The sequence below is a fragment of the Apteryx mantelli genome, chromosome 1 (genome assembly GCF_036417845.1).
Source record: "Apteryx mantelli isolate bAptMan1 chromosome 1, bAptMan1.hap1, whole genome shotgun sequence".
Lineage (NCBI taxonomy): Eukaryota > Metazoa > Chordata > Aves > Apterygiformes > Apterygidae > Apteryx > Apteryx mantelli.
The window spans coordinates 119,279,374-119,297,241 of NC_089978.1; the positions used below are offsets into that span (position 1 = coordinate 119,279,374).

Here is a 17,868-nt window from a genome sequence, read left to right on the forward strand (position 1 = left end):
AAACGGTGGTGGAAAGCATGCTATAAATAACCCAGTAAACGAGCCAGGCCTGCCCCTTCGCAACCAGGCCCACGCGTGCAATTATTCTTTTGAATGTGCTGAAAGAACATCCTATTCAGGCGTTGCAGCCAGCCAGGAAACCTAACAACCACTTTTTTTTTTCCTTTCGCTGATGCCTCAGACGAAATCCTCCAGGCTCCGAAATGGAACAACTGAAAAACACCCTACAAGTGACAGCGCAGAAGAGCTGGTCCGCACAAATCAGGGATGAGGTTTGGACGGGCTCCATTCACATTACATGGGAAAAGGAGCAAGAAAATGGTTCAGGCTTTGCTGCCGGGAAATCTGCAGCAGCAGCAGCAGCCATGGTGGGAGTGGGTGCCCATCCCACACCAGGGCAGCTCCCAGCTCTGTGCCTGGCAGCCCAAAGCTTTGCAAGGGATTGCGTGCACAAAGGTGTGCCAGCCACCACTCAGCGATTCCCCGGATTAAGGGAATGGTCAGTGAGCATCTCCTGACTAAGAAACTTCAGGACTTTGTGTGTATAGGAGACCTGAATTGGTTTTAAGTCAGAGATGCACAAACCTCTCTAGAATTCAGACCCCTGGCAAGAGGGAAAATCTGTGGGGAAAGACTCCAGATGCATAAGGGGGAATAATCACCTTGAAAAGACACTAAGAAAGAAAATACAGAAGCAGTGGGGCTGCTTTGCGGTGGGGTAGGGTTTATACCAAGCGGGAAAAAAAGCAGTAGACCACCCTTTCCAAACTGAAGTGTTCACTAAGGGGCCTCCTGAGACATTGTTATTTAAGCTGAAGAAGGATTTATACAAGGATTGCGGTGTGGGTACACAATCACAGTGGGAAAACAGCGCACTTTTCACTTTGGTCACTGAGCTGAAAAGTCATGGAAAAATGTTCAGCTTGGAAAAACCAAAACAAACATTTTTCTAGTTCTTAATAGAATGCAAAAATGAAAAATTTCATTTTTGATTCATTATCCACAGCACTTTGTTTGAACAAAAGTAAAGTGCTTTGCTTTACTGGAGCTTTCCTTAACTCTTTTACAAATGATTCCTTTTTTTAAATGGCATTTTTAATTTAGAAGTTACAATTTCCTTTAAAAAAAAGTCAGTGAAGGATCTGGCATTTACAAATCAAAACACTTCATTTCAGAAGTGTGAAGTGGAATGTTTTATTTTTTTTGAATATGTTATCCCTTTTTTAGATGAAACAGCTGAATTTCATTTAAATTTGCAGATAATTTTGGTCCTTTTAGAATTACTTTTTTTTTGGTAAAGTTACTATTTGTTGAGAAAAATTCAGCTAATGAATAAGGAAATGGCAGAAGGGAAGCATTTCTGAACAGAAAAGTAACAGCTGATATGAGATTACTAATGCAGTTCCTCAAGCAATGGTTCTGGGAGCCACCTTATTTAATATTTTCATGAATAACCTTGGAATGTGTTAATATAACTTGAGTATGAAAGGTAGGGAAGCACTGTCAGTAAAGATGAGGACTGGGATATCCTACAGAAAGGACCTGTTGTCCTTGGGCCTACAATAAGAAGTATGAAGTGCAACAATACTAAATTTCAAGGTCATACATTCAAGGATTAAAAATAACAATTTCCAACTGATGAAACTGGAAACAACTGCAAAAGAGAAGAATGGACAGGGTATACTAGTCCATATATAATACTGTAACCATTTACATGACAGAGCAACAAAAAAAGGCAAATGTAATCCTATGTGTAGTAGAGGAGGGATTTCCAGTAGCAAGAAGGAGATATTAATGCTATCTGGAAATACTAATGCCATTGTACAAGGCCTCCATGTAACTTCAGATGAAGTTACTGATGGTATACAACTCTGGTCATCTCTATGCAAGAAAAGATGAATTCAGGCTGGAGCAGATACAGAGCAGGGATTTTAAGGTCATCAAGCAACTAGATAGTCTGCCTTGCACAGGGAGAGTGAAAACTTGCTGCATTAGTCTGTTGAAAAGAAGGCTGAGAGCATATGTAGCTGCTGCTCATAAATATGCTATGAAGATGAACAGTAGGAGGAAAAATAGGTATTATAGTTAAAGGTCCTAAATAAATGGGTATTAAACAAACTATGAATAAAGGCAGATGTAAATTAGAAGAGGCACATCAAAGAAAGCCAGCCAGTGAGAGAGGGGAAAGCCAAAACCTTACTACTCTTAAGCTTGCTAAGCTTATGAAAAGGATGAAATTACATGGTGCTTGGGATAGCAAGCAAGATGGTGAGCTAGACTATCCTTTCCAATTCTGTACCTCCTAATCTCAAGGGAATCTTGAGATTATCCCACTATCCTACCTTGAGCAAGGCAAGAGTCCAGGTGCTTTTCCTTTGCCATGTTCTCATTTGTTCTCTACAACTATCATTTATAAGAGGGGCTGAAATAGCATCGCATGACACAAGTGACCAGCCACAGCTATGCACTAAAACTCAGATGTCAAATCTCTAGAGCTATTAGAGAACTGTTCACCATCATTCCATAAAGGATAAAAGCCTGGTGGAGGAAAAAAAAAACAAAGTCCATTGTAAGTGAATCTGTGGTCTTCCTGCAAATGTTCCAGGAGCATAAAAAGAGGTCAAATGTAGTATGCACATTACACATTGCAAAATACTCACTGCGCACTAGGAGGGGATGTTTGAAATCAGTGTCTCAATCACAGGGGTCTATGAATCAGGAAGGATTTTGCTTCATAGAAAGAGCATTTGCTTCTGTGATGAGATTAAGAATACAGCAAAAGAGCCTTCTGCCTCCTCCTTTAAACACAAAATTGGGAGTGCATGCACTTATGTCTGCAATTCCCTAATCTTTCCCCTGGTATGATAACTGTTATCTTCTATCACAGTCCTTCCAGATACAAATGTGAATCTCAGTGTGTATCATTGAGATTAAAATGATTACAGAGATGAAATATTATGTATCCTCACTGTCTGGAAACTATAATTTTGTGCTTGCATGAGTATCTGATTTTGTTTATTCAGGTAACCAGTAACGCTAACAGCTGAAATGTGTTTTGCCATTGCCTTTTACACTTTCTTGTTTTTTATACCTATGCAGTGGGGGTACCAGAAAACTACCTGGTCAACACAGAGGAATTTCATACCCATTCAACAAAATTGTAAAAAATAATTAAAAAAAAAGTGTTAGGCAACTGAAAATGAATCTGTGTACGCTGTAAAGACCAATCCCTTTCCTGCAACACTGAAACTTGCAGGGAGCTTTAGGTAACACTGGAGGGTGGAGGACGTTTGCCTTCTCTCCATTTGCATCTCTGAGACAGATTTACCAAGCTTCATGCATACATGTAGAGTTGCATTTTTGCACAAAAGTGTGAAAGAAACACTACTTTGGTTCTGTCAGGGGATGATCAGATGACTCCAGGGCTAAATGTTCTCACAGCTCTTCCCTTTCAAGGACCATCTGTTGCTCAGTCTCTATTTCCTCTTTAGGTAGGTGTCTAAAACTGGTGGCTATCATTAGTTTGCCTAGCTAGGGATTTATCACGAGCAGAGAGCTCATGTCTGGTCCAAAACCACCTGGTCTTACCTAGGTAATGTCCTGGCCATGTAGCACAAGAGCAACCATGCCACTGACATGTTGCTAAGCCAGTGCTCTATTCCTAGCACCTCCTGTGCTACCATCTGTGGTAGTGGTTATAACAGTACCCACAGTACAAAGCCAGGGCGAGTGTTAATTACTACTGCACAAGAGTGGCTGACGTACAAAGCTGCACAGGCATGTGAGGCTGCTGAGGTCTTGCAGGCTGGACTGGAGTTACCTTTGCTCAGGGTGACAGGGGGAGAGCAGAGAGCTCAAAGTAAAGCCTCCCACGAACAGTGCTGGCCCTCCTGTCCTTGCACTCATCCCGGCATGACTTTTACCATCTCTGTATGTTGCCTCCCAGCATGGCCATCCCTCCTCCACTCCCAGCATCAGCTCTCATTTCTCAAGCCAACACGCTTTCCCAGTAAGCGACAGGCTTTTTTCTTTTCTTCCCCAGATAAGACACATGTAAAAGTGAAACACACACCACATAAAAGATGCTGCAGAGGGATAAACAGACAAGGTGACAGACGACTGGGTAATTAAAGGGTGAAATGGCTGAATACCTGGCATAATCTCCACAGCAAAACTGGGCAAGAGATCAGCAAGCAGCCCTGTCCTGCCTAGAAAAGATAGAAGGAGGAGAAGAAGGAGAGAGGTTACTGCAAGCAAAACACACTCCCCAGCCCCTTGCCTTAGCCTCCAGTCCCCTTGCTCATCAGTCCACTTGCACTCTGTTAAGTGAACTCCTATCAATCAGAGAGGTCATCCTGCTCCATGCCTGGTGTTTGCCTTTGCACTTCTGCCATTTCTCTGTCCCTGCTTTTTATCTTTATCAGCAGGGCAGGGCCAAGAATCTGGAACAGAGCTTCTCCGATCTAGGCACAAAATGACAGGAAGAGGGAGGCCCCCTTAGCGTGACCGCAAGGTAGTATCTTTCTAGAGTTATGCTCTACACATGCAAAAAGCTCCTGGAAATGCACAGCAGCCCTCAAACAGATTTGTTTTGCTTTTAAAATGTATTGATGTAGTTGGGATGGATGTGAAACATCTTTAACCCAATGGTCTTTATAAGTCAGCCACATGCATTCAATACACGCAGGTGGTGCTCTCCACGTGGGGCTCTGCAGCTTCAGAGACAGCTCCAGGAGAGGATTCTTGAAGCACGACTGTGAGTGTATGCCATTTATTTCAAGATCCATGCACAATTTGATGGGATTGTGTGAATGAGACCAACTTTCAAGTGAAGCAAACCAACCACAGAAGGATTTGTGTAGAATTTCCTGGGATCGCTTTGCAAAAGAATACCACCACCACCAACAACCCCCAAAGCCCTACTTTAATTTAGAACTGAATACAAACAAAACCCAAACTCAAAGGCAGCTTGGTTCCTATTTGTTTTGGCTCTGAATGTCTGGGATATTTCTAATAAACAGCAAGTGTCCTGCACTGTGTTCAGCTATAATTTACATGTATCTGTGCATCAGCAGAACATGTGCAGCTGTGCTATGTGGTGTTTTATATAGCATCAGTATCATGCTAGTTTTTTTAAAGACATGCATGAAGTAGAAGAGCTGCACTCTGAAGAGAGACATATATTGTGGATGGACCATAAAAGACAGCTGAGGGCAAGCCAGTGCAGAAGTGGTAGAAAGCTACCTTTAACCTCCCCACATGTGCTTCAGGTCCTGCACTAAGCAGTGCTCAGACACAATGATGAACTGGATCCCAAGTTTCTTGACCTCTAGTCTGTCCTTGAAGGATATTATAATCAAGGAGATTCTCACTCTCCTTTCTCCTCACTGTTTCAGCAGAGCTTCTGTAGAGATCAAAAATCCACACGGATGCCTGCTGGAGCCATAATAAACATACTCTGAATTCAGGTAGTGCTTTGCAACCGGTTGCAACTCATCAAAGCTTTTCTAGTACTCACTGTAACACCATTAGTCATGATGCGCTCCTGAAGCCTTAGCAAAAGATGTAATGCTGATCCTTCAGATAATTGTTGCTCATTTATTACTTCAAAATAGGGTTCTTGCCACTCTATGGAAACATTCTCATTTACACATACACAGAGTTTCATGACATTCTTTGTAGTCCATTTGCTGGAAGCATCAAGCATCCAAACTGCTTACAGCTAGAATGGTATATGAGAGCGCTCATGTATGCTTTCTGCTCACAAGATACAGGCAGGCATATAACACATGCTCAGGATCAGTCTTAGGTATCACAAGTGGGCTCCAAACACATGCACCAAGTGTGTGCCTTGCATCACAGTATGCTAAATTTATGTATGTTCCACATGCATATTAAAAGATTCCTTATTTTCACAGTATGCACAACCAATATGCAATTCTTACAGAGGCCAGCATGTGCATATAATGTACATGTGAACTGCATGCCTGCAGAACATAGAGGCAGACATGGGCACGCAGCTTGCTTTCCTTGTGCTCCGGCTCCACACAGGAAGAGCGCGTGCAGTCCTAGTGGGGACGGCAGAGGTCGATGGACAAACAGCTGGAGGCAAAGAGCTAATTTAGGGCTGGGATTTGTGACACCAGAGCAAAGGGAGTGACACCTTTAAAGAGCAAAAATGTTATCTTAAGTCCAAATGGCTGCCTGCTTTGTTTTGAACCTACCTGAAGAGCTTTGATCTCTGCAAGTGCTGGGGCTTATGGCCAGGTGCCTCACGACCCCCAAGAGGAACTGGCGCATTCGCATGTTTAAGGCATAACACATGAAGACGCATCCCTCAAAAACAACTACGCTGTGAGAACTTTCTAACTCATTACGAAGGCGAGCAGAGCGGTCTTTCTGTGCTGTCTGTGCTCGGCTCTCTCTCACAACCTCACTCGGCTCTGCTCAGTCTCTGCTTTGGGACACAAGAGGGAACTTGCTTCCCCCACCAGTGGGGTGCACACAGCCCTGGAGACCCCCTGGTTGCCCCCCAGCCCTGCATTGCCCCACTGCCCCTGGCCGGCATGGGGCTCGGCCACAGAAGGGAGGCACAAAGAGCTCGGCGCAGCAAAACCGTGGCTGAGCCTAAACCTGCTGTCCTGAATAGCCCAGCTGGCTAGCGGCAAACAAAAACCCCATCTCTGAGCAACTGTGCCCCCAGCAGCTTTCAATGCACGGTGGCCCTTCTCGCCAGGCTGAATGAATTCCCTGATAACCCCTCCCCCTACCAAGAGGTTTTCCCCCTTTCTCCTCATTTTTAATGCGGGCTGTTAAGCAGGCTTTAGCGAAAGGCTGGGGCTGACCCGGGCTTTCGCTGGCTCGTCCTGCCGTTTCCACAGCAACAGCAGAGGGAGGTGGCACCGCCGGCCTGCGCCTTCATCCAGGGCCGACTTTCCTCCCACAACTTGTGAGCAACAAGTGAAGCAGAAACGCACAGAGAGAGGATGTGAGCAAGCAGTGCGGTGCAGGGCGGCGGCACCGGGATGGCTCTGGGGAGCTGGGGGCTGAGGCAGGCGCCCTCCTCGCCTCCCGCCCTGCACGGGGCACGGCTCTCCGTATCCGCCCCCTTGCTTTCCTTAGTTTTAAGGAAACTGGAAAGGTGGAGGGCTGGGGTGGCAAAGCAATTGGCGGGCAGAAAACAATTTAGTAAAGGGTCCTGCTAGGAGCCCATCTGGCTGCACTGCCCCTTTGCGATGGCTTTGCCCATCTCGGAAAGCAGACCGGAGGCATTTTGATAAATGGACTGAAACGGCTGTCTCGCTCCAGCATCTTCCCAGCGCTTCCTCTCCGCCTGCAAGTGCTACGAGTCCTTATGCCAGCTCTCGCTGCTGAGCCCCAGCACATACCCCTAGGTGAAAAAGGGAATAGATGGCCCAGTTTACCAGGGTCGTCCTTGGGTGGCTTTGTTCAAACTAGAAGTTTGTCCTTGTTCCAGCAAAAATCTGGGACACGTTACCGCCTCTATTCCCACCACGCTGCACACTGCTTTCCCACACGTGCCACCCGCAGAGGCCCCTCGCTGGGAGCCCCACACATGCCAGGGCTCAGCCAGGGCCGGCACTGGTGCAGCCCACGAGTCCCGCATCTGCACCAGCAGGGCACGGCAGGAGAGGGTGGGAGGAGAAATACGAGAGGGAAAAGCTGAAGGGATGCAGAGCAGAGCTAGAAGGTGCAAACGTACAAAAGGAGCAGAATAAGGACAACTTAATATGCAAGGGAAGGGCAGATGATAAAGCAAGGAAGCAAAGAACGAAAGATCATGGAGAAACTGGAGTCGAGCAGATACTTAGCAGAGAGTCTGTAGAGAAAAGACCCAAAAATAATTAGGGTAAGCGCCGTAGCTGAAAAGAAATGATGAAACATGAGTAAAGTGAGAGTAGGTGCAATCAGGAATGTGTCAATTGGGTAAACAGGGGAATATGGTAAATACTGGCAATTACATAAATAAGATAAATATTAGGTAAATATGGGAAGAAATGTTGAATATGTTCCCTTGTTGGGGACTGCCTCCACAGTCCTACCTGCAGCCGTGAGGAGCATGGCAGGCAGTAGCTGAAGAGGGAAGTATTTCTTCCTCAGCAGCAGAAAAATGTTCCAGGTCGTGCCACAGCCACAGGCTCCTGGCGTTGGACACTGCCCCACGGGGAGGCTGGAAAGCACAGAAGAGGAAGTGTGGCTCTTGTAAATCAGACACTTTTCCAAGGAAGCTGCTGGCAAGATTTATTGGGAGAGCATGGCTCTGCAATGAATTCCTCTGTGCTCTCTCTGCTAGCAGTAAACTTTATCCTTTCTCCCCATCCTTCTTTTCTCTCTGTCAATTGGAGGGAGAAACAGCAGCAGCCCTTCTTGGAGATCAAAGTTTTAGCAGGCAACAAAGACCTCCAAGGAGGCTGTTGCCATGGCTCCCTTAGTAAGGGAGGTCTTTTAATCATGCCAATCCTTTGTTAGCAGCGTGTGGCTGTCGCTGGCAAATAAGAAGGAAAAGAACGGTAAAAAAACCTTGGCAACAAGTTGCACCTCTAAATGGCGTGAAATAAACAACGAGGAGTAGCCTGGGTTAGGATGAGCAGGAGCAGGATTGGACCGAGACTGCAAAGGAGGCAGCGCGGAGGTTCGGGGCACGGCTGCAGGACCCAAGGAGGCCATGCACATTGGCGGGGGGGGGAGGAGGGGACACACTGGTGTCCCTGGTGGCATCAAGGCCTTTGCTAGCTTTTTAAGCGGAGAACTCCCACGCCTACCACTGCCTTTGCCTGCCGGCACTACCCGTCATCGGTCACAAAAGCACAGCTCAAGGTCGGAGAGCCCTCGTTATGAAGTCACTTATGGACACTGCCCAAGCCAAGTCCTGGCCCTCTAGCCTCCACCACAGGGCCAACAGCACCAACACTACTGCCAAGCCCTGTGACCAAGTACTGGCTCTGACGCTGCTGGCAGCTTTTCAGAGTAACAGAGCAAACTCCTAAAACTCTCATCTTTAAGGGAAAATTTTGCCAAGAACTTTTCTATCTCTGAAACTACATCAACTTTTATAATACCACCTCTCCTGGAACACAAGAGATTCCAAACCTGTCTATTTTTATACCAGGTATTGAGTCATTTTGCTGAGTAAGAACTGTCTTATTAGCATGGAGCACCATACACACACGTCCCAGTAGGGATCTATCCTCTCCGTAAGCCAACGCATGTCTGTATTAGTACATTAGTTACTGTGAAATATGCTGTGTGTATGTGTATATACTTTCATTCCTACCTATGGGTGTTAGACTTAAAATTTTTCATTTTTAGATCATATGAATATTGGCTGGTAATATGTTACCGAAGATCTCAGTTTACCAATGTTAAGTGCTTGCTAACTTCAGAAATTAAAAAAATCTCAACTGCTAATTGTTGTCAATTTAAAACATAATGGCAGTAGAAGCTGAAGCTTCTAAAAGATTAATTCATAAAATAATATTCCACTAATATATCATTCACACAGTATTAGCTGCCAAATGGGATAGAGAACTAAAGAAGGCAATAGCTGCCCAGCAAAACACATGGCTCACTAACCCATCAGTCCAACAACTGGGATTAGTGGATCACTTTCCTGCCCCTTTCAGGAACCTGGCATGTTCTTGGGAATGAAGCAACTCAAAGTATGTCTAAACTATGTAAAATTTTACAATGCAAACATTCCCGAGCTTGCATAGACCTACACTGTCAGCCACTGCAGCATCTGTAGATGTACCAGCTTGGGATGAGAGCGGTATAGCTGCTCTCACAAGACTCTGCATCTTACTAGCAAATTCTGGCTCTCAGATGGGCTTACTGGGGTATATGAAACATCATGCCACTAAGCTAGACCACTTCCTCATGTGGGCTGAGTCACATGAAGCTCGATGGGGTATCTGTTGACACTGCCCTGTACTTCTGATTCAAGGGTTACTCCAGGCACCCTGCACCCACTGCACGGATACACTTGGGAGTTTCCTTAAACAAAGGCTGCACTGAATGACTTTATTAAAGCCCACGGACATTCTCATATGAAAAGCAGTGCATAGGTGCTATGAATAACAATTTGATTAGGAGCACTGCCTGCATGTTTAAAGAAGCAGGGTGCTCAGCTGCTAGCTACTAAAATAGAAATGTGAACTTCCTTAAATTTAGGAATTCAGCCTTTTTGGTTCAATCATACATTAATTCTAAAAAAATTACAATGTACAAAGTTGCAAATGGATTCAGTAGCCTAGGTGTAATGTCAGCAAAGGGCTCTAATATTCTAGTGAAAAACATGAGTGCAGAGAGCATTGCTTGACTCCTGTTGTGCAATTGCTAAGCTCTGTATTAGCCCTGATGCAGCAGAAGTAGAGTTCATGCAGTTTCTAGCATGCTGGACCCTGTTCGGAGATTTCAAGCACCACCAAAATACAAATATTTAATAAAAGTGTAATAATACTTTTTAATTAGAATTTTTTCATTACTCTGCAGTAGGTCCACTTCTAGCCAATGTCTTTCTGAGGCAGAGAAGTTTCTACTATTCCTCTTCCCACCCCTCCACTGATTCCCTTAAAGAGGGTTAGTGTAAGTCCCTGACTAAGCAATACCTACTGTATGGTCTTTTCAGCTAAGTACATAAATACATGCTTAACATCAGGTATGCTTTTTAAATCCTATCAGCTTTGCTGAGCACAAATGGATGTAAATAAATGCTTAGATGGTTTTCTGAAATGGGCCTGAAATGAAGACAGCTCATAGGATTTTCTGATGCTACCTAGAGCTGTCCAGTCTCTTAGTGTCTCAACATGAACATGCAGATGACAAATCCCAACATTCAATTCCATCATGACCTAGGCAGACTCGCTATTCAGACTGCACTGGAAAACCTTCAAACAGAGCCAGAAGTCCCTGTGATTGCTTCCCTAAGAAAACAAAGGAATACTATAATATGCTCAAGTTTTGGATTTTTCTCAGAGTTGTGAAAAAGTGGCTTCTGACCAATTTTTAATGTTGCAGTTCACTGGGTAATCGCAGAATCCTGCATTTTTAGCTAAGCAAATTTCTATTCATTTATTCACACCATTAGGTATTTACAGTTTGCCTCTCAGATCTTCCAAGGTTTCTAAGTGAGATTAATTTGCCCTGTCTAGTAGCATCTTTCTCTAAGCAAAATACACCTTAAGTTTTGGTATTAATGTAAAACCACCAGAAGGGACATTTTCCTTCTTCCTTTTCTGTACTGACTGGTTTCTTTTCTTATTCTAATTTTCCCATTTTCTCCTATTCAGAAGATGAAAGAAATTAAAATCCTGCTCTATTCAAAATCTCAATTCATGTATTCAATCTATAAGCAATGTAAAATTTATCTGAAAAAACACTGTAGTGGGAAGCAAACAGCAATGTGCTGTGAGAACCACAGCATCTCTTACAGATACCATCCCTCCACTGATCCAGCTGCTCCAAAAGGGAAACTGGGTTCCACCCAAACAGCAGCAAACAGCAAACAAAACCCTCTTACCATGCATCCCCTAGGACTGTGGACACTCTCAGATCCACATCAGTATTCACTGTCTTCCTGCAAGTCACTAGTATCTGGAAGAGCAGTGGGATGGAATAAAAAGTATCCCAGAAGATGGCAGGATGTTAAGAAACGGTATTTTTACTACTGGTTGCCTCCTCCTCCTCTAGGCAGTACTGGAGAGAAAGAGAGGAAAAGGAAGAAGAAATACAGACAAAGGTGGAAGGAGAAGAGTAAGGTGGGAAGAGGAAAGGAAGGAAGATGGGTAGGTAACCTGGAATTGCTCTGAAAACTGGAATGCCGCCTCAGTACACATTACCCAGGAGAAGAAATACACACAAGCTGCGCCAAACAGCATGAGGCAGAACAAAGTATACCCACAATAGGTATGCCTTCATGCTGCTGCCAAACTTAGCGAAGAGCACTGCGTGAACTCCAAGGTCAGACACGCAGGCTACGGTGAACAGAAAAGCAGACACAGTTCAGGTGATGCAGCCTGAGCTACACATTTCCTCCCGACATAACCGCAATGAACTGGGGCCAGGGGCATCATCAAGCCAGCCTCGGAGGAGGGGATTTCTTTGTTTTTCCCCCATGTAGTCTTCTGTACACACTGAAAAACAGATTCTTCCTGTTACCATGGCACTGTATCATCACTGGTGTCTGAGCACAGTTATAGACACAGATAGGAGAGATACCAAATCTAGACAGGAAGGTGAAGAAAGGACAAAATTCAACAGTTCATCATCATGCAGCCACAGTCAGCCCCTCTGAGGAGGCTACATAACAGCTACTGCTGCTACCTGGCAGGGATAGCCTCACCTGAACCATCACAGGTCAGGCTTGCACCTATTACTAGTATCTGATACACAGTCATACTGTGGATTTGGACAGGGGTATGGCACTGTTTTCTGTAGGGACCCATTCCCCAATTGTCCATCACCTGATGTTCTGAAGGAATGAGTGGAGGAGATAGCACTGTTGAAATCCCTCACCCAAGCCTTTCAGTCTGGTTTTATTTTTTGATGACTACTATAGCTCCAAAATGTAAATGCCAATTAAATTCTGATCTTAGCCATGAGATCAAGGGCTCTTGACAGATGTGTTCTACCATATACCTACACATATCACCCACACGCTAGAGACTCATCCTTTTTTATATTTCCTTCACAGGATGTGTAGAATCTGTACAGTCAAGAACCATAAGCATACTGACCAGCAGAATGAACACTGGTGTCAGGAGGTCTTAAGGTAAGCTGGAAAAAACTCATCCTACCCTCCTGGGATATAGCTATTCAACACTTATATCAATATAACTAAGGCAGTCTAGGGGCAAAGTACTATAGTTGGCTTAAAGCAGTCTCAACAAAACGCCCCTAAAAAGGCCTAGTTCTACTCAGCTTCTCTCCCCCAGCTGGGATGGATGCTTTCTTGACCTGTGCAGGCAGCTGGATTGCAGAAGCCATTGCTGAAAGCTAACCTTGGGAATAGGAAATAAACTGATCCTGCTGACCATGCTGCACAAGGGAGTTCAACAGAAACACAGAGTCAGGAGTGCAAACTGAAGGGAGGATAGATCCTTTCAGTGGCAGCACCAGCTCAGATCTGGTTAGGGTGATCGTGAAACTGTACCTCTAACTGTACAACTGTAATTAGCCAGACAGCCAGAAGAATCTACCATATTGACATGCTCAAGCTATTAAATACAACACGTCTTGACATCCCAACAGGTCAGAAAAGTAGGACCAAGGGAATGTTAAAAGACTACAAAAAACATACAATTTGATTAACTTTTAGGAGACTATTTTTTAAAGACTCATTCTCAGGTGTTCACTTTGCTGCAAGTTTATTGTTTTGTGCCTTTAAAGCAAGGGTTCTGACTTTCCACAGCCCTGAACTTTCTGTAGTCATTTACACCTGTGTAAAGTGCTAGCAATGTGGGTGTAAACATTACTATTCTGGTTTGGTAGCATTTGCCACCCACTTTGTCTAGGTGTGAATGAGTGCACAAAGTGCAAGGCAATGGTGAAGGTACTGCAGGGACTGTTTTACATAGATCTTACATCCATAGTAAAATGGTGCAGAGATATGCAGAGAGACAGAATGAAAGATACATCAGCTGTCTACTGAACGCAGGGCAATCTGCTAAGAGAGCTTACCAAGTACAAGCAGCTCCACCGACTCTTCATTCTTGCCCTCCACATCATCAGGTGTGATAATAAGGCAGTAATAGAGCCCACTGTCTCCCCACATCAGCTTCCCAATCTGAAGGTCTGCATCTGAAAGGTAAAAAAGAGAAGTCAGGGTTTCCCTACAACACCACTCAGAGGAGTGAAGTGTTGAAAGCAGGAGGCCCAGCTCCGACTCACAAATCCATTCTGTTTTCTTACTAAGAGGAGGGGTTGGGCTTATTCAGAGTATCACACTACTTGAGAAAAAGCTGAACAGGCTCAAGACTCTGGGGCTGTAAGTGGGAAGACTGGTAATGTCAAAGAGGAAGCTCATTCTGCAAGCACAGAGAGCAGGAGGGCTAACTAACATCACCCTTTGGCCTCCCTATTGCCTAAGGCCTGGGGTCCTGACAGCGCTTGTGCCAGGCAAGAAGGGCATAGGCAATCTCCTCTGTTGCACTTCAGCCATCTGCCAAAGACATTACACTGATTGAAGGGAAAACACTCCCCTCACCCCCATTGAGGGTGAATGCATGCTCTCCATATCAAGGGGCCCAGGACTCGCCTCCTCTTCTGGCTAGGCGGTCTTCCGAGTGAAGCAGAAGGCTTGTAAATTTGAGGGACACAGTTTTGCACAACCTTCCATGGCAAACTTTTAAGGACATTGCCACCCCTTATCTCCACCCAAATTGACTTCAACCCACTGAAATCTCTTCCTTTCATATTGCCTAAGGCTGTGTGGGTTTAATGTTCACGATGGAGTAAGCTGTTAAGCCTGGAGTTGAGTGAACATGAGGTATAGGATAATTTTAGTATTTCAGAAGGGAGGAAACATCAGAGGAGTTTTTAAGGAAGACAGACCTAGCCTGCAGAGACTGAGTTTATAGTTTGCTTGCTGGCACTCCTGTGTTAAGGAAAATCTCTATATACAGAGCAATATACAGAAGCCAAGAATAAAAAGACTTGGAAACTAGAGCTTCCCCTTTGTCAAAGGGAAAAGACTTCTCTGTCAGGGTTAGAGACCTGCATGGGTTGGTTGGTTGAGTCCTAAATGTCTGACATACAAAAGCTCACTTTCAGCAGCCTTTATTAAGGTAAAGAGTTAACTGAACAACTCTTGCTGGCCTCTAGTACCCCAAACTGCCAATTCTAACCCCCATCAGCATCACTGAGGCAGGAGAGTTACCGTGGACAATGCTGACATCTCTTTCCTTATAGAAGTCCCCTATCGTGACGGCAGATCCTTGTTTGGAAGCCACAACGCGCACCGTCCTCCTGCTGTCCACGCAGTCTAGGTAGGGATCCCAGTCCAGGTTCCTCTTGCTCATTGTTTGTAAGCCAGAAGTTGCCATACCCAAAGCTTCTCCCATCCGGTCCTGGCAGTAAGATTTAAACCTCCACTGTACCACAGCTGGTTGGGTGGAAGAAGTAGAGAAATGGCAGCGAAGCAGAGCAGGCTGAAACAACATGGCCACCTTCTTCTTTTCAGGCACAGTGACTTGCAACCCCTCCACCTCAGCTAAAAGACAAAATCATGAGTGTCATATGCCTTCACATGGCTTGAAGAGGAGGTTAAGTCATTTTACGTGCATAAAATTAGAATGACTGTCAGTTTCACATGTTAGCGTACAATAGCCCTTAGTGTATATAAGCAGGGATGTTGGCAGCAAAAGTAAGTTTGCTTTTTTGATAGAATACAGCCACAATGAAAAATAAAACACCATGGGGCCCAAGGCTCGTATGTGGTAGCATTCCTATACTCTGTACAGACCCTAACACAGTGACACGCTGATTCATGGCTTCCATGGCAGATTCCTAGATAAGGGAGAGAGATTTTAGGGACAGCTATACTCCACTTCTAAAGCAGGTTACCCAAGGGGCTAGACCGTGAGCTCATACCAGTCCCAATGCAGAACAAGTCATTCCCCTCCCAATTTCAGTGGTGTCACCCCTCCTCTTTAAGGGTAGGTCAGCGCACAGACCCTGGCCCAGCATATTGCACGCCAGTGCCCAGTTAGTGCTACTGCCATGCCAAACTCCAGAATGCAAGAAGAGGTGGATCCCAATTGCACAACTCCTGCTGTGACTGGCATGTAGCACTGAGAGAAATTGCTCTGTGTGGGAGGTGTAGAGAAAAACGGCCCAAACACTCAAGCTTTTTACATTCCCGGGGAAGAGATGGCTTTCAGCGCGTAATGTTTATCTGCCAGCTGACAGGAAAACTGCAGCCCAGGCTGATGTATTAGGGCCTCAGAGAAGACACATGGGAATGAACTGCATATGGGGCTGTTGCCACATTCTTGTGTAGTTTAGGGCAAAGCTGAGAGCTGGTCAGTGATGCCAGCAGAGAGCCCTCAGGAGAGTGAGGTGCTCCATCTATTCGCAGGGGAATGGCAAAAGCCTCCCATGCATGCCCCTCATTGCCTCCTTCCCGCGCTGCAGGCAGCAATGACTTATAAAGCACTTACATGGTTGCGGAAACATATGCTGACACTTTCCAAAGTGGCAACATGCCTACCTGTGGGGGCAGAGGAATTGCCCATGAGCAACATGGTGTACCTAAGGTGGCATGAGTTTGTAACCAGGGGCACTCTCTGCAGCTGAGGAACACCAGGGCCTGTCCGTGTGGTTTGTATGGGAGAAAGGGCAAATCAGTTTGGAAAGTGCTGATGTTGGCAGTTTCGTACACACAGTTAAGATATACCCCTAGACACAGAGCAATGCATAGCGAAAAAAGAAGAGACACAAGGAAATACTCAGGAGAAGAAAGCGGATGGGCATATTCACACTGCACGGGGAGAGGGACTGCTGCACTAGCAGGGTTAGGAGAAGCATAGGGAGGAATGAAAGAGCGAGGAAAAAAAAAGGTCTTCCTGGTGTAGGGAAGCAGTCTGAGAGAAGGACAAATGCCAAGAAAGAGAAAAACATAGACAGAGGAAGAAGAAAATACCAAGGTAAGTATAGGAAGCACAAGGGTAAATAGAAGGATGACAATCAGGAAACCAGAAGGGTTATATTTAGCTGGAGGAAGCTAAAGAAGGTGTCTCAACCTAGATCAAAATAATTTCAGAGGGCTGGGACCAGGTTGCAGGAGATTAAGAAAAGATGTAGTGAAGAGAAGAAATGAAGTCAGCAAAAATAAACCACCCACTCCAAAAACTGGAGATGAGAAGTAGATGGGAGCTAGCAAAAGAAACTAAAATGATAGAAGATATCTTGAGGATAGGGAAAAAAGGCATAGAGACTAAAGCAGAGAGAGAGCAAGCAGTGAATGCATCAACAGAAGGAAAACAGCAGGCAGGGAGGGATGGGGTCAAGTTGGAGCCAGCTGAAGAGCTGGAAAGCGAAAGCAAGCAAAGACCTCATGACCAGGAGCCAGGACCAAAGGAGAGTGCGGGGCTTGGACCAACACCAAATATGCACTTTGACAAGTTATCAATGTCTATACTGTCAATCACAACAAAGCCTATAAACACTAGTTAGGGGATAAAAACATACTACAGACTAAACATTATTTCACATGAGAGGCAAACTAGTCACTGATACTAACAAAGAGTTACTGGTCTGGGCAGGATTTAACTCGGAGACCTACTAAGTGAGGGCTTGCAGTGCACAAGGGTGGAGAAATGCTGGACTATACATCTAATGAAGGCATGATATTATGCATAGAGTACTTGTGCTGGATGGAAGTTGCACAGGAGATGTCATCAGTTTTGCCAGAACTGTCTGGATCAAAATCCAGATGCTGAAGCATGTGTATTCTCCAGAATACCATGAAGCACAGCTGAGGTCCCTACAAGATGCTCCCACAGGAGGGGCCAGGGCATGAGATAGTCCCACCACTTTGTTGAGGCTCAGGCAGAGTGATAACTTGAGCAGTGGCAGCTGGCATGTTTCTGCCAGGCCTGAGAAGAGGGACAGAAATGTGGAGGGCATGCAACAACTTGGGAACCATGCGGTGACGTTTTGTTATTCTCCTCTCTCCAGAGACCCATGCTTCCTGGGTTGCATTTCAATTCAAGAGACATGACAAACACCTTGAAAAATGAATGGTCCCAGGTCCAACCTTTTTCTGACAGCTCTGTGCCTGACCCCACGTGGTCCATGGCCAAAGTCAGCATGTGACATGAGCTGATCAAGTCACCCATCACATTACTT

The 17,868-nt window shown here is 45.2% G+C and overlaps 1 protein-coding gene across 5 annotated transcripts in view; it reads right to left on the minus strand.

Moving 5' to 3' along the window:
- ILDR2 (immunoglobulin like domain containing receptor 2) overlaps window positions 1-17,868 on the minus strand; it is a 36,859-nt gene that overhangs the window by 12,785 nt on the left and 6,206 nt on the right. For 3 of the 5 annotated variants that reach the window (XM_067300109.1, XM_067300100.1, XM_067300093.1), the window contains exons 2-4: window positions 14,897-15,229; window positions 13,699-13,818; window positions 4,152-4,208 (exon numbers count right to left, since the gene is read on the minus strand). In XM_067300109.1, the coding sequence (XP_067156210.1) occupies window positions 4,152-4,208; window positions 13,699-13,818; window positions 14,897-15,229 (510 nt within the window). The remainder of the gene's footprint in view (window positions 1-4,151; window positions 4,209-13,698; window positions 13,819-14,896; window positions 15,230-17,868) is intronic. The other 2 variants (XM_067300121.1, XM_067300114.1) reach the window with 1 other exon arrangement.